At 34.0% G+C, this 14,921-nt stretch overlaps 2 protein-coding genes across 6 annotated transcripts; both read left to right on the top strand.

Moving 5' to 3' along the window:
* The first annotated feature begins 406 nt into the window (after positions 1 to 406).
* LOC122568582 (protein mesh) lies at positions 407 to 8,571 on the top strand. 3 transcript variants are annotated; one of them, XM_043728479.1, is made up of 16 exons: positions 407 to 850; positions 1,436 to 1,677; positions 1,767 to 1,954; positions 2,030 to 2,345; positions 2,572 to 2,740; positions 2,816 to 3,076; positions 3,306 to 3,496; positions 3,581 to 3,726; positions 3,805 to 4,086; positions 4,303 to 4,772; positions 4,853 to 5,127; positions 5,212 to 5,486; positions 5,577 to 5,731; positions 5,816 to 5,998; positions 7,462 to 7,612; positions 7,684 to 8,571. In XM_043728479.1, exons 1-16 carry the CDS (start codon positions 442 to 444, stop codon positions 7,772 to 7,774), a joined length of 3,804 nt encoding a protein of 1,267 aa, XP_043584414.1. In that variant the 5' UTR covers positions 407 to 441; the 3' UTR covers positions 7,775 to 8,571. The 3 variants fall into 3 exon arrangements, with proteins under 3 accessions (XP_043584414.1, XP_043584413.1, XP_043584412.1); XM_043728478.1 differs by lacking the exons at positions 7,462 to 7,612; positions 7,684 to 8,571 and adding an exon at positions 6,212 to 7,042 and having other exon boundaries at positions 407 to 778; XM_043728477.1 differs by lacking the exons at positions 7,462 to 7,612; positions 7,684 to 8,571 and adding an exon at positions 6,212 to 7,041.
* Positions 8,572 to 8,828: 257 nt separating this feature from the next.
* LOC122568585 (LARGE xylosyl- and glucuronyltransferase 1-like) lies at positions 8,829 to 14,746 on the top strand. Of its 3 annotated transcripts, none has more exons than XR_006317131.1 (12): positions 8,829 to 9,115; positions 9,686 to 9,837; positions 9,898 to 10,013; positions 10,659 to 10,842; positions 11,451 to 11,995; positions 12,085 to 12,234; positions 12,535 to 12,837; positions 13,520 to 13,716; positions 13,779 to 13,920; positions 13,989 to 14,119; positions 14,198 to 14,300; positions 14,534 to 14,653. XR_006317131.1 is itself a non-coding variant. In XM_043728491.1 (12 exons), the coding sequence occupies exons 2-12, from the start codon at positions 9,759 to 9,761 to the stop codon at positions 14,661 to 14,663; spliced, it is 2,070 nt and encodes a 689-aa protein (XP_043584426.1). In that variant the 5' UTR covers positions 8,830 to 9,115; positions 9,686 to 9,758; the 3' UTR covers positions 14,664 to 14,746. The 3 variants fall into 3 exon arrangements, 2 of the variants coding, with proteins under 2 accessions (XP_043584426.1, XP_043584428.1); XM_043728491.1 differs by having other exon boundaries at positions 8,830 to 9,115; positions 14,208 to 14,300; positions 14,534 to 14,746; XM_043728493.1 differs by lacking the exons at positions 9,686 to 9,837; positions 9,898 to 10,013 and having other exon boundaries at positions 8,831 to 9,115; positions 14,208 to 14,300; positions 14,534 to 14,746.
* The last annotated feature ends 175 nt before the right edge of the window (positions 14,747 to 14,921 follow it).

Raw genomic sequence — 14,921 nt, 5'->3', positions numbered from 1 at the left:
AGAAAAATCGGACGTCCTCAAGAAAAGTTTAGGACAAGTTCGGGAAATCCGGACGGACGATAACCGTACCTGAAACGGATTATGTTTAAACTTTGTGTAGCTATTGTAATTATTTATATTGCTCGTGCATCCGAATCTCTCATTTTAAAATCCGACGTTTTTCCCAAATTCTGCTTGTCGAAATCGAGAGTAAATGCAGACACAATTTTATCTCTTTTAAAGGGCTTTTTGTGTCCTTTTGAAAATAGGTCACTAGTTCTTCGTTCGTTTTATTCGTTCAAGTTTCAACGTTACCTTATCCATCCGTAGTAAGAAGATAAACGAGCTTTATCACAATATTACTGATATCAGTACCGCTATCACTACTCGTTACCTGAAACCAAGCTCAGTCTCTTTTACTAAATCAGACAAATCGGTACAGTTTACTTCTGGATATTGAAAATGCGGAATGAATCGTATCTCGGTCGTGTTTTTGCTTTCCCAAAGTTGATCGTTTTCTGGTGCTTTCTTGTTCTATTGACCAGTCACATATCAGCACATGTTGAAAATGAAACATTCGAGAGTGTATTTGGACTGGATAGACTGGATAACAAGGAACCGATGTACTCAGAAATTAACAAGAATACCGAACAAGTATCTCCGATAGAAACGCAAGATTTATCCGAGGTAGTGGACTTGACCAGAGATGGGGATGATCATAAGGAAGGAATGGAGAAAGGAGCGGAAGATGCCCCAGCCAGTACCAGTGACAACCGCGACGAAAAAAATATACCTGAGGGTAAAATCATGTCTTCGTCTGGTTTCTCTAAGAAAATGATCGGAAGGAAGAATGAGAAGTATGTGAGGTACGGTAAGTATTTCGATATCAAAGGGCGTGACCACTATTTCATTTTCTATTTCTGTAAAGAATGTGAAAAAATAAAAGAAGACAGAATGTCTTTTAAATTCTAGGAAATTTATTTAGTGAAAAAACGTTGTACGTAAGTCAAATACATTCTTTTTAATTAGTGGATGTATTATTTTGTTATATATAGCCCAACTAACGAATCGCATCTTATCTATTTTATCAGTTACTCACTCTAGTATGAATCGAATGAATCATTGGATTGTATCTTTTGTAACTCGTTTTTCAATCTTCCTTCCACGTAGATATATTCCTCATATCTACACTAAAATTATTTCGTTTGTTTTTACTTCTACATTTGGTCTAATCTAAATGATCGTGTTATCGGCCCTGTAAACATACTTCGCGCGTTGACTTTGTTTGTGGATACGTAACAACGATGTTAACAGAAAATCTGCTAAAATTGGTAGCAGTATTTTCATTTTCTTATAAAGTTATTAATCAAGCTACTAAAAGATCCAAATGCTTGAAATTATTGCACGTGATATCAAATATCGATACTAAAATATTGCAATTCGTGTATCCTTGCAGACTCCGATTTACCGGAAGCAGACAGATACGCGCCTCGTCCGGATGATTCAGTTCCAAATTATGTCTTAACAGAGACTAGACTGAAAGAAATTCGATCAGAATTCATGTATTGGTACTTCGACAAGGGTGGTGACGATGACGAAGGCGATTATCAAAGTGAAATCCAAGCTTCGACGCCACAAGTACACAAGAATTTCAATTTTCAATTACCATTCTTTGGCTTCAGATTCAATTACACCAGAGTATGTTCCTATTTGTTATCCTCTTATCATTAGATAATCTAATCTAAAAAATTTAATAAATAACTGATTGTCTGTTTAAAAAATTACAGGTATCAATGAATGGGTTCCTAGAATTTAGCGATCCTCCGATACATTATACGTATCCTCTCGTATTCCCGATCAAAGATTGGCCAAGGAAGAACGATCCTAGTTTTATAGGGATATTTTTCAGTAAATGTCGCATAGGAGAAATAAGACCAACCGACATAGATCAGAGGAGACCCGGTGTATACTTTAGGCGAGTTAAAAATTACAAAAATTATTAAATAACATTCTAGATAATATTGGAATTTATCACGAAAACGAATTGTAGACTGGAACGAGATTTACAAAGGAGAACAGATCAATTTGGCGTCGAAATGCGTGAACGTCTCAAATGGGATATCCGCGAAGGAATTATTGGTACAGAAGCCTTCGACCCTAAACACGCAGTCATAGTAACGTGGAAAAATATGTCCTTCACCGGTGGTATCGATAATTCCCTTTACAACACGAACACGTTTCAAATGGTTCTGGCCACAGATGAAGTGAACACCTACGTCATATTTAATTACCTGAATATTCAATGGAGCAGTCACACGGAAGCTGGTGGTGATACAATGTATGGAGAAGGTGGAGTCCCAGCATTAGTAAGTCTATTCAATTTTTATATTTTGCGCGATATGACTGCATTAAATACATATACGCTTTTAATATAAGAATTTTATGATTTATTTAGGAACATAATTGTTTATCGTGTAATGATAAATTTATTGCCGGCGACATATTTCAGTGATGAAATGAAACTTGAGAAGTTTCCTAGTTTCCTTCATATAACATTGCCTATTTAATTTTATAATTTATATCTCTGCGTAGGTCGGTTTTAACGCTGGAAATGGCACACGAAGCTACGAATACAAGCCCTTCTCTCAAATGTCGACGATTCGCGATTTAACCGGAAGAGGATGGGCGAACGGTTTTCCAGGACGTCATATGTTTAGGATAGATGAAAACATAATGCCTGCAGTTTGCAATAAAGATATTTGTAAGATTGAATAACACGTAGCGAAGAATCATTAATAATTAATGATAATGTCGTATATAATAATACGTTTTCCAGCTGGAGCAAATTTGCCTCTGGTGTTTGCACCCGAAAGCGGAAACATGTTAGGCGGTACCATCGTGAATATTACTGGTCCGTGTTTCAACGAGACTGAGAAAATTCGATGTATGTTCGAAAGTGAATGGGTGATAGGTACTGTAGTGGACAGAAACCGAGCGATATGTGTTCAACCGTTCGTGAAGGCACAAGGATATATTCGATTTGCGATTAGCATTGGTGACAGTAAAACATACAATTGGAAGGGAAAATATTTCATTGGTAAGATGATAACATACGCATTGACTTGTTAATATAATTAGGAATATAACTAAGAAATATCATTGTCATAGTTTTTACGGTTTTTTTTATAATAATTTAAAAGAGTAGATAATATTTCTCTGAGTTTTATAACAGTTTTGATGAAGCCTATCTATTTAATTCGAAATAAAGATGAATAAAGAATTATGATCTTCAAAAGATAAATATTAATTATAATAATTCTTATCAGAAACCCCAGCTACAGCGACCGAGAAAATCTTCGTGTCCAATAGCGTTCACCAAGCATATCCAGCTGAAATAAAAATTACTTGGGATCGATACAATTTAACCAGCAATTTAAACGCGGGAGTACAAATATCTTTGTGGGGATATCGTGAGACGAAAACTACTCCCGAATTTGAATACATCACTAATTTGGAGGTTGGTTCGAGAAATCATTTGCCCGCGACATAATATGTAATTTGATTATCAATTAAAAAAAATATTGTAATTGAAAAATTGCAGACAGCATATACGAATTTGGGCAGCTATATTATAAGACCAGCAGCATACCGTGACTTAAGCAATCCTTATCAGCAAGACATGACTTTCGGTTTTCTCCAGCTCAATTTAACAGATCCGCAGCAACAAACTGGCCTTAACATCACGCCGTACGTAAATTATATGTAAAAGAAAAAATACTTTTAGATATTATTTGGATAGTGGAATTACAAAAAATGTTTGTATAGGAGCCTATGGAGTAGGCCAATTCCATTAGCCTGGTACTTTGCTCCGCAATGGGAAAGAGGATATGGATCAAAATGGCCTCAACGACTTTGCGACAAGTGGATCATGAACGACAGATATTTGAAAAATTTTGCGGCGGAAATATCCCTGTGCCCGTGTACCTTAAAACACGCGTTAAATGACAAAGGTCGTTTCCTTCCGGATTACGATTGCGATAAAGATTCGAATTTGGATTGCATGTATAATCTGCATGCGCATCATTGTGTGAGAACAGGGGCGCCAAAGTAAGTAAGATTTCTGTTAGTACGGAAGTAGAATTTTATAGGCAAAAGGTATTTTAATTTTTAATGTACGTTTTCTTGAAATTGTTATTAGAACGAAGTAATAATACAATCGGAAGAAACATTTTTCTCATCCTCTCCACTATTCCCAATTCTTCTTTAATATAGCTCAACATTGCCGATTTTTCTTTTATATCATACTTTACTTCTTAATTATAGCATGGACGGTTCTGAGCAGCAATGTTGCTACGATAAAAATGGTTATCTAATGTTGACTTACGATCAGCAATGGGGTTCGAGACCACATAGGTCCCACAACTTAGGATACTATCCATGGGACGAGGCGAACAAAGTACCAACTCTTTCTCATTGGTACCACGACATAATACCATTCTACATGTGTTGTATGTGGCAAGAAGAACACGCAGTCGGTTGTGAAACGTTCAGATTTGAAAGACGACCAAGTCAAGATTGTATCGCTTATCAGTCTCCAGCTATCGCGACGGTGTTTGGTGATCCTCATATTGCAACATTCGATGGCTTGGAATACACCTTTAATGGAAAGGGAGAGTTCGTTTTAGTACGTGTGAATAATCTGAAAGATAAGCTTGACGTGCAAGGTAGATTCGAGCAGTTGCCGAATAACGTGTACGGTGAAGTTAGGGCTACGCAATTGACATCTGTAGCAGGTAATTAATTTACAAGAACTAATAAAATTATAAAAATTTGATAATTCCTATTGGAATTAATTTAATATTTTTCTATACAGCAAGAGGAAATAATTCAGCAACCATAGAAGTTCGATTAAGGCCAAAACACTCGCAATGGAGATATCGCCTCGATGTCTTCGCCAATAATCGTCGAGTATACTTCGATAGGCCATCCATAAAATTCCAACATTTTACCGGCGTTGTTGTTTATACACCCACGTACATTTTAAATCAGAGCGAAGTGATCATCATGTTTGATACTGGTGCAGGTGTGGAAGTAATCGAAAACGAAGGATACATGTCAGCCAGAGTTTACTTACCCTGGACGTACTTGGTACGATTTAAAAAATAAATATGGATTTATATAATAGATACTGACAAATATATAGAAGTTATACATTTATCTATTTCATCTTAGAATAAAACAAGTGGTCTATTTGGAAAATGGAACTTTGACATTGCGGACGACTTGACAAATCCGGATGGACAACAAGTAGCAGCGTCCAATTTGAACCACTTTGAGGCTGTACATAAAGACTTTGCGATTCATTGGATGTTGGAAGATAAAGAAGACGACGATAAAGGAGGCCCATTGTTCACTAGAGAGTTTGGCAGAACTGCGAGTTATTATTCCAATAGAACCTTCGAGCCCGAGTGGCGTAAGACGCCTGCAGAGATACTACCATCAAACAGGTAACTATTATTTTAATAGTCTATTTATCCATCAGAATAACGAAATATCGAATTGTTTATAAAGAAAATATTTATCTTCCTCCATTGCAGGTCGTACGATATACAACGAGCTGCTGATCTCTGTGGACAATCATATCAGTGTCAATATGACTACGCAATGTCGCTCAATCGTGATATGGCTCATTTTACGAAAAATTATTACAATACGTACACTGAAATAAGGGATATCAATATAAATGAACGAGGTGAGTTACAAAAGTTTTTAGAGTATATTTAAGTCAATAACTATTTGTATAATTTGTTTCACGTTCTATTATTTATTATTTCAGTGGTATCATGCGGTGTATTGGAGACGCCACGCTTCGGACGCAAGAGTAACTTCTTTTTCGTGCCAGGTACGAAGGTAACTTTTGAATGCAATCAGGACTTTATATTGGTTGGCGATCAACGACGTGTATGCACCCCCGAAGGTCGTTGGAACGTACCGGAGTACGGATATACGGAGTGTCTACGTGAGTATTTGAATTATAATTTTATATATTTGTTTTCTAACAAGACAATAATCACTTGTTGTTTTTCTATAACTTATCTATACTTATCTTTCGAAAATCTTATTGATCTCCATGGCTACATTTCGCACATTGAAAATAATAATTCATTATCAAAACGGCTATCCCATCTACAAGAGAAATAAAAGAAAATTCTTTGGTATTACATAAATATAGGTCAGATCGAGTATGCTCAACGTACAGCATGGACAACAATGGGCATTATTTGCGCCGTTTTAATTCCTGTAATAGCGTGTGTTGCTGGCGCCTTTTTTTATATACGAAAGAATCAAGCGCAGGAAAATTCCTCGAAATCGTGGCGTTATTCTGAACGCGGTTCTGGTGTTGACAATGATTCAACGCTATTGTCTCGGTTAAAATCATTCGATAGACCAATTTCACCCGTTAGCGACACTAGCACTAGTTCGAGTATGATTAAAAAGCCTCATTCTTATGACAAAGTTTACCGTACACACGAGCCTTTGCCTAACAGACCAGATATTGATTTTGAGGATAAAGATTGGGATCTAAAAGAACCCACTTCTCTGACAGAATCGGAAAAAAGTACAACAAACTCTACTAGAAAAACTGGAAGTCCCAGTAAAGAAAGTGACGTCTAAAATATCAATAATATTAGATTTTCATAGATTTTTAAATAATATTCAAGCAATATACTTGACATTTCAGAAGTTCGTTATTTATATGTTTCTTTTTCTTTGGGGAACATCTCTTCCATAACAGACATTTATCGATTTTTATCTCATCTCTGGTAATTATTCGCAGTCATATTTTCAAAATAATCCCGAATTAAATCACACGCACTCGAATATCATTTGCATAAGAAATAAATTCATTCGTCATAGGAAATGAATTAAATTTTACGTCCAGAATTAATAAAATTTAACGTGTATATATATATATATATATACTGTTTTTGCTGTGGAATAGAAATGTTCTTTATTTACAAAACGATGCATTATTACGTTGTTATACCGCACATAAGCTTTATACTTTTATAATATGTAATGTATAGTATAAATATTTGATTGCATTAAAATGCATTATTGTTTGGAATAATGGAAGTTTATTGTAACGTTTTTATATAAACATTTGCTAATTAATGTAAAAAAATGCAGTTCAATAAACTTTTCTATACCTTTAAATATTCAGGAAATTTCTATTCCACATGCATTTACTACACGTTTGATAAATCGTTTTAATACCTACTTGATCTTCATAGTGGAATGGAAATTTCCACCAAAAATATTGTTATTATTTTTTCATTTTTTATTATTCTCGTCCTTTATCCTTTATCCTTTCTTAATTATATTTGTTTTTATATGTGTATATATTATATCGATTACTATGTTTTTCATTTGTGTAATCGTCAATTATATTAATACTATAAATTGTATTGAAAATCACAGGTCAACAGGAATATAGTTCTCGTCAAGCCGGTATCACAGCTGGTATAGTACTTGCTTGCCTAATACCAGTTATAGTACTGATTATTTTTGTGGCATCCAGACTTCTAAAGAAACAGAAAGAACAAAGAGAACAGGAGGAAGCATTGCATAGGTATTGCAATTGGTATCGTAAGTTACAAATGGTAATTTAATCAAATATTAATCTTTTTATTTTTTCTACAGAGCGAGAAGTACAGAGCTCCAAAGATTACGCAAGCTCAAAGATGAACAAGAACCTGCTTCGTACACCAGTAAAGCAACAGAAATAAATTAAATAATGGACGTATTTCTATACAAATTTTTTTTATAACTTGTTTCATATCATTGCACATTGTATTCTTATCATTTATTCACTTCAAGACTTAGTTATATTTATTTTAGAAAAATATGTTTAATACATAAGATAATTTCCGTACAACTACTTTTATAGTTATTGTTCAGATTATGTTTAGTTAGTAGCTAACGTGACATAAAGCATTTATTTTACAGTGCAGTTAAAGATCTATTTTTTCTCTGTCAGACTACATTTTATGACATAAATCTTCTGCATAAGGTGGAAAGCATATTTAATATAGTATTATTTTATATTAATGTTAATACTGTACATGTAAAATATTCGATACGCAGGATATCCCACTTTCTTATGAGGTGATATCTCCGTTACCGCTAATGATACGTGAAAATGCCAAAGCAATAGGTTGTATCATTAAAAGTAACTGAGATATCGCTTTATAATTGAGTTAGTAGGACACTCTGTGTATGTATGTATAATTAGAATTTTATACAATCAACAAAATATATAAACGGGTTATGAAATATAATTTTTTAAAGTATTTTATAAAATTTTATAAAATAAAAAGATGGCATTTAAATATCACATATAATTATCAAACCGCGATCATACTTCCATAAATACAACAATACTATTATTTTACCGCTTTACCTGTTAATGCAATGTACAATGCGATAACTGTGATGTACATACAGTTGAAGGTTGTATCATGCATAGTTCAATGAACTTAGATTAATCTAAGTATTAAGAATATATATATTCAAAAGTCTCATCGTGAATAATTGTTACATTATACCTACATAGCCAACTTTTGGGGAAAATCTAGTTTTTAAAATCTAACATGCACTGCATACATACATACATACATGTATGTGGCATCCTGGTATCCTATGTTACTTGCGACTAACTTCAGTTCACAGTGTTGATGTTGCCCTCTTGTAACAAAAGTGGGTAACTACGTAACGAGTTACCGACTGTTCGGCGTCTCTTGTTGTGTTGTTCAGGCAGAGTAGTAATTCTACTACTACGTTATCCAGTGATTAAACTATTTATGTTAGACTTCCGGCTTCGAGTGTTTAGGATGCGTGCTGTCCCGTCATTGTTCCTAGATAACTGTAATTACGCGAATTTGCTTAGTTTACAGCAAACATTCGCAGACATAACAGTGATTCATTGAAACGCAAACGAGTGCTGGTGCCCGAGGAGATTTATGTCTGCAAATTTACATATAGAATTAATCACGTTCGAACCCTGTATCCCAAAGTAGTTGAAGCAATGGATTTGAGTGCGTGACAGTCGGTGACAAAAACTGCGACATTGGAGGTATGTGTTCCTTCCTATATATTTAGTTATCCTATATCCAGTTTATATTATTTCATGGTGTTATTTCCATTAAGCCAATTGTATTACAACAAAGCGCATTAACCTATCTCTTTTGTTTTTGTTCCATGTCACGTTTGCGCATGTCAAGTAATTTAAATTGCCAAAATATCTGTATAAATTATAAACTTTTAGATGTTTTTACATATCTTACACGTATAATGAGAGTATATATAACAATACTGTAATAGACAAAAAAAAATATTGTACAAAACATTATAGGGAAATTTATATTTGCATAATTTTTAGGTAGAATAGAAAATAAGACAAATGTAGAACGACTCCAAAAACAGCATAACATAGTAACATACAGTAGTGTCGTGTTAATTGGTCAGGATTTCGCTTCGTTACTATTAACTGCCCACGCAGGATCTTGAGGTCAATTAGTGCAGCACTACTGTATTTATCATTCATTTGCACAAAATTTAATTCTTGATTAGTCTACTTCATTAAAATTTGAACGTGTAACTTGTTCGTCCAATCGCTACATTGATTTTTCATTTTTGTTTATAGATCTTGGTATTTACATAACAGAGCTCATTCGTTAATCATTCTACGAATTGGGAAATATGTCTGTCATATTACAATGGCTCGATCATGGCTAGGATGTTTATTCGGTGTTTTAATACTATCTACAATTTTTTACCTGTATTTACTATTGAACGGTAATACTCGAGTTCATACTACAATATTTCGTAATATTGACCTTTCGTCTATTATTATAGTTCCTTCTGCCGATATCAATTCCTTCAAACTTAACAATAAATTGAGCTCGCCCATGGACGTAGAGAAAGAAAGTCCACGCGTGGAAAAGCTGCACTTAGAAAATAATCATAATGAGGTACACAAATTTAGGCCGTTCCTTGGTACATCTTGAATCGAAAATTAAAAATGAACATTTAAAAATATTTTCAAATATGGTACATTTAATGAGTGATTCTTAATTGTGTCCTGTCTTTAGCTAGTTAGTTGATTTTCATGTATTATGATCAGCAAGAAAATATTACTTGATATCGTAGGTTGTGTAAGTTATGCAAGCAATAAATAAATGTAGTTCGTCCTATAAATTCATTGAACACACACAATTTTGTTTCTTTTTCATTCTCAAAAAAAAAAAAAAAAAGAAATTAATAAGTTTCTTCCAATTTTTGTATTTTATGTTGATTTATTCTTTCTTCTATTTCTTCAAGAGATACACTTGTAATATGAAGTAAAAAATACTACTATATATGAATAAGCTGTTCAACCTTCTTTTTTAATTACGATTAATTAGAACATATGTTCATTAAACCAGCAGGAGGAGAGAGGATATTTCAACACTTAATAAAAATGATTAAATGACTTGTACTAAGCCGTATTAATGTAAAACCAGATAGAATATATTCTTTGTATGTTATAAAATATCATCGTGCAATTAAGAATCACGCTATATAATTTGTAAAAAATTTAAATATGAAGACGATGAAGATTAGCGATTTGTTTTAAGGTAAAATGCGAGACTATACACATTGCGATGGTATGTGCCGGATACAATTCAACGTTTGCTCTGGTGACAGTGGTAAAATCCGTTTTATTCTATCGCACTAAACCTTTGCACTTTCACTTGCTTGTTGATGAAATTGCAAACAGGACCTTGACAACAGTATTTCAAACGTGGGATTTACCACACGGTTCGTAAAAATTCACCGCGGATGTAGTCTCATCCGTTTCTTAGATTAAATGTTTTTAAAAAAATGTCATCTAAAAAAATCATAAGAAACGTATTGTTAGGATATTTTCACTTAGATATATATTAAAAACACGCTGTATATAAATATATATATATATTGAATTTTGAATTTTGAAAAAATATTGAATTTTTTCAACAAAATGAAGCTTTCAAGATAATACATCTATCCAGCAATTAATTTAGGTCACGTACTCATTACACTCTTCATGCTAATATAAAATGAAATCCTATCCAATTTTTTCACTGCTCTTAATTTAAAACAGTGAATTATGCTTTTTCCCTCTTATGAACGAGCATCACACATGTATGTATAAATAATATACATACAAATCCATTAATATGGAAAATTGGATATGAAAAACGTCGAACAGTCGTTGATCCAATTATAACAAGCATGTAACATGACTGTCGGCTGGTGAAATAAATTTGAACAACACATGAATATAAAATTTCTGTTATTTAAATTTAAGGAACGGATGATAAACATTTTTTTAAGCGCAATTATTCTTGAGCGATGTCAACGTATTCTATATGTTTGCAACGTTTCAGTGAATTTAACGTATTACAAAGCAGAAAAATGGGTGCCAAAGGTGTCCTGGATACCGAACAAACATTACTCGGGCGTTTACGGTCTCTTGAAATTAATTCTGCCGGATGCGATGCGGGAGGATAAAGTGCTGGTATTCGACACGGATGTGACCGTGTTAAACGATGTTAGTTTGCTCTGGCAGATGTTCGAGGAGTTCACGAGCGATCAGGCCCTAGGGCTGACGGAAAATCAGAGTCATTGGTACATAAAGGCATTGTCTTACGGTCAGCGACCATGGCCAGCTCTGGGGCGAGGCTTTAACACTGGCGTGATGCTAATGCACTTGCAACAACTCCGTAAGAGGAAATTTATGAGCCTGTGGGAAACTGTTGCGAAGCGTGTTCTGGTCCATATACCGGAAACTAGTTTAGCCGATCAGGATATAATAAATGCTGTTGTCAAAGAGCATTCATCTATCGTATATAAAATACAGTGCACATGGAATATTCAGTTAAGCGATCACACGATTAGCGATATCTGTTATCGCGACACTAGTCAAATAAATGTACGTAACGCGATTTTTCCTTGGAACACATTTTCAGGGCTTTGCTTTTTAAACAAATTCTTCCTCAGCACTAAGCGATTTTTTTTTAGATCGTACATTGGAATTCCCCTCGCAAGCAAGATGTATATAATAAGCACATTAACCAATTTCGTAAGTTGCATAAAGTCTTCCTTGAAATGGACGGAAACTTATTACGTAAACGCTTATTTGCTTGTGATAAACACGAAACTGTATCGCAAGTAAGTTTCCTTTTTGTTAAAATAAAGAATATTTGTACATATTAGCAGAATATTATCAGAAAAGCTTCATTTTTAATGTAATTAATTTGTTACATTACTTACGTTGTCTTATTACAAGGTTTTCTATTTGACTATCCCCACAATTGTGTTAATTATACTTACCTGCAAACGATCCAATAACTTGCAAATTAAATGATCTTCAATTTATAATTATAATATAATATAGTCGACATTGCATGGAACATTTTATAGTACGATTTGGCAACTAACATTAGTAAAATAGAGATTTTGGATTTTTAGTACAACGAATCGACTCTGTGTCGAGAATTTACAAGAGGCGCAACCACGTTGTATCGTACTCATCCTTTTCTACTTGAATATGAGTACAATGTATATGCTTCAACAGACGTTGCTCTAGCAACTCAGTGTAGCGTGGAAAGGATACCGTTACTAGAAGACCTATCGAAACATTGGCCCGGTACCATAAGCGTTGCGCTATACCTTACGGACGCTGAGGTGCAGAATTTCCTGGAGTTCGTGCGCGGCTCCATCGAGCTGAGAAACAGGAAGAACATTGCATACCATGTCGTGTATAAGGATGGGGTATGTCTATCTACGAGAGTCTACATCTTGTACACGTATTTCAATAGTAAAGTTTATTAAATAGTTACAAGATGTTGAGTTATTCTATTAGTTCTTGCATATTTTGTTTGATCGTCTTAATACCCTTATTACTTTCGTTGTGGATAATTAATAATCTTCATGATAATTTAAAATAAGATAATTCTCAGATATGACAGGGATAAAAGAAAATTGCAGATTTTTATATTTTCGTGTAAATTATTTTTAGAAGCATTCAAAATATGATTTTCATCAGATTATCGAAAAAGTATACGAATGGATTTTGCTTGAATGGTAACAGATGCACAGTCATTTTTCTCTCGTATTTGGGTGTCGTACGATCCTCTATATACGTATACATAAGTTTTTACGTATTCTAACAAGTGGGGCAAAGTCTGGCGCCAGAAGTTTAAGAGATGCAGAATCTGGTGCTAGAATGGCCAACAGATTCTTGAAAAAAAAAGATAACATTTCCTTCGCGCATTATGATGATCAAATTCAGCGAAATTTATGTAAATGTATGCAGACAGTTACAAGTCAATTTTGCAACGTTCAAACGAAAGAAAATACAAATAAATAAAAAGAAAACACTTTAAAATATTTTATAAGATAAGATATTAATACATATATTGATATTTAATTATACAGAACTCTTTTCATCCAGGAACTTTATCCCATCAATTATTTGCGAAATACTGCGATGTCGTATATATCGACACCGTTTATCTTCCAATTGGACGTCGACTTTTTGCCGCAGTACGGATTACACGAATCCCTTATGAACTATATCATTAAACTGAATATCAGCGAGTCGGACAAAGTAGCTTTGATCGTTCCGGCGTTTGAGACCGAGCGTTATAGGTATTTCCTTGTTAAAATCGGAACAAAGAATCGCGCGATGCACATCATTATCTTTTTTATAGGTTTATCTTTCCTGCTAACAAGGATGAACTTCTGAAGTTCTTGAAGCGTGGCGTTCTATACACCTTTCGTTACCATGTCTGGACGCAGGGGCACGCTGCTACAAATTACAGTTATTGGAGAAATACGATGGAACCATACGAAGTACGTATACTGAAAACAATTTGAATCATCTCGCTTGTACGTAAATAATAAAGCTGATATCATCGTAGGTTTCTTGGGAACCAGATTTCGAACCCTACATCGTGGTCTCAAGAAAGGCGCCTCGATATGATACCAGATTCATCGGTTTTGGATGGAACAAGGTATCCTATCTGACACACTTGACGGTATTGGATTACAAGTAAGAAGCGTTTCATAAATATCCTTTATAAATGACTTTAAAACACCGAACACTATAGCGCGATACCATAAATTGGAGATTTATATAGGTACATTGTCTTGCCGGATACATTCATTATCCATCGGCCTCACGCCCCTAGTCTCGACATCGGCAAGTTCAGAACTGACTCTATTTATAGAAGGTAACATGCCAATAAATATATAATGTCAATAAAGTAATTAGGGGAAGAGTGAAATTAATGACAAAAATTTAAAATGTCGTGTCCCTCGCTTATACGAATTTATTCAATAGTAAGGTTATTTGTACTTCAAGATTCTATATCCCCTATTTACTTTAAGCACTGTGTATATTTAACGAATAAATAAATTATGGTATATAACTGTTATTTGTTGTCATCGTTAATTTGCATTTTAGATGCCTAAAAAAGTTGAAGGATGAATTCGTTGAAGAATTGGTGAGGAAATATGGCATGCAGACGTTGTTGAAGTTAAAGAAAATGACCAAAGAAGAGAGAATATTAAAGTCTGTTGAAACCAAAAAGTAATCAATTATATTTGTAATGATAATAGAGATTACAAGGACGCAAATATTATAGCTATTTTCTCAATAAAAAGATATCGAAAAATATGGGTATGTTTTTCTATGTTCTTTGTTAATTATTAATTAAATATTAGGTAAAGCAAGATTGAAACACTATGATGGGGTTGGGAAATATTTATTAAAATTTAACCATCGTGGAGTGTACAGAGTGGTGCTTTCAGTACATTCTCTTAATATTACAGTCACGCTAAATATTTCATTT

The sequence above is a fragment of the Bombus pyrosoma genome, linkage group LG6 (assembly GCF_014825855.1).
Source record: "Bombus pyrosoma isolate SC7728 linkage group LG6, ASM1482585v1, whole genome shotgun sequence".
In the NCBI taxonomy this organism is placed as follows: Eukaryota; Metazoa; Arthropoda; class Insecta; order Hymenoptera; family Apidae; genus Bombus; species Bombus pyrosoma.
This window is presented reverse-complemented; position numbering and strand designations above follow the sequence as displayed.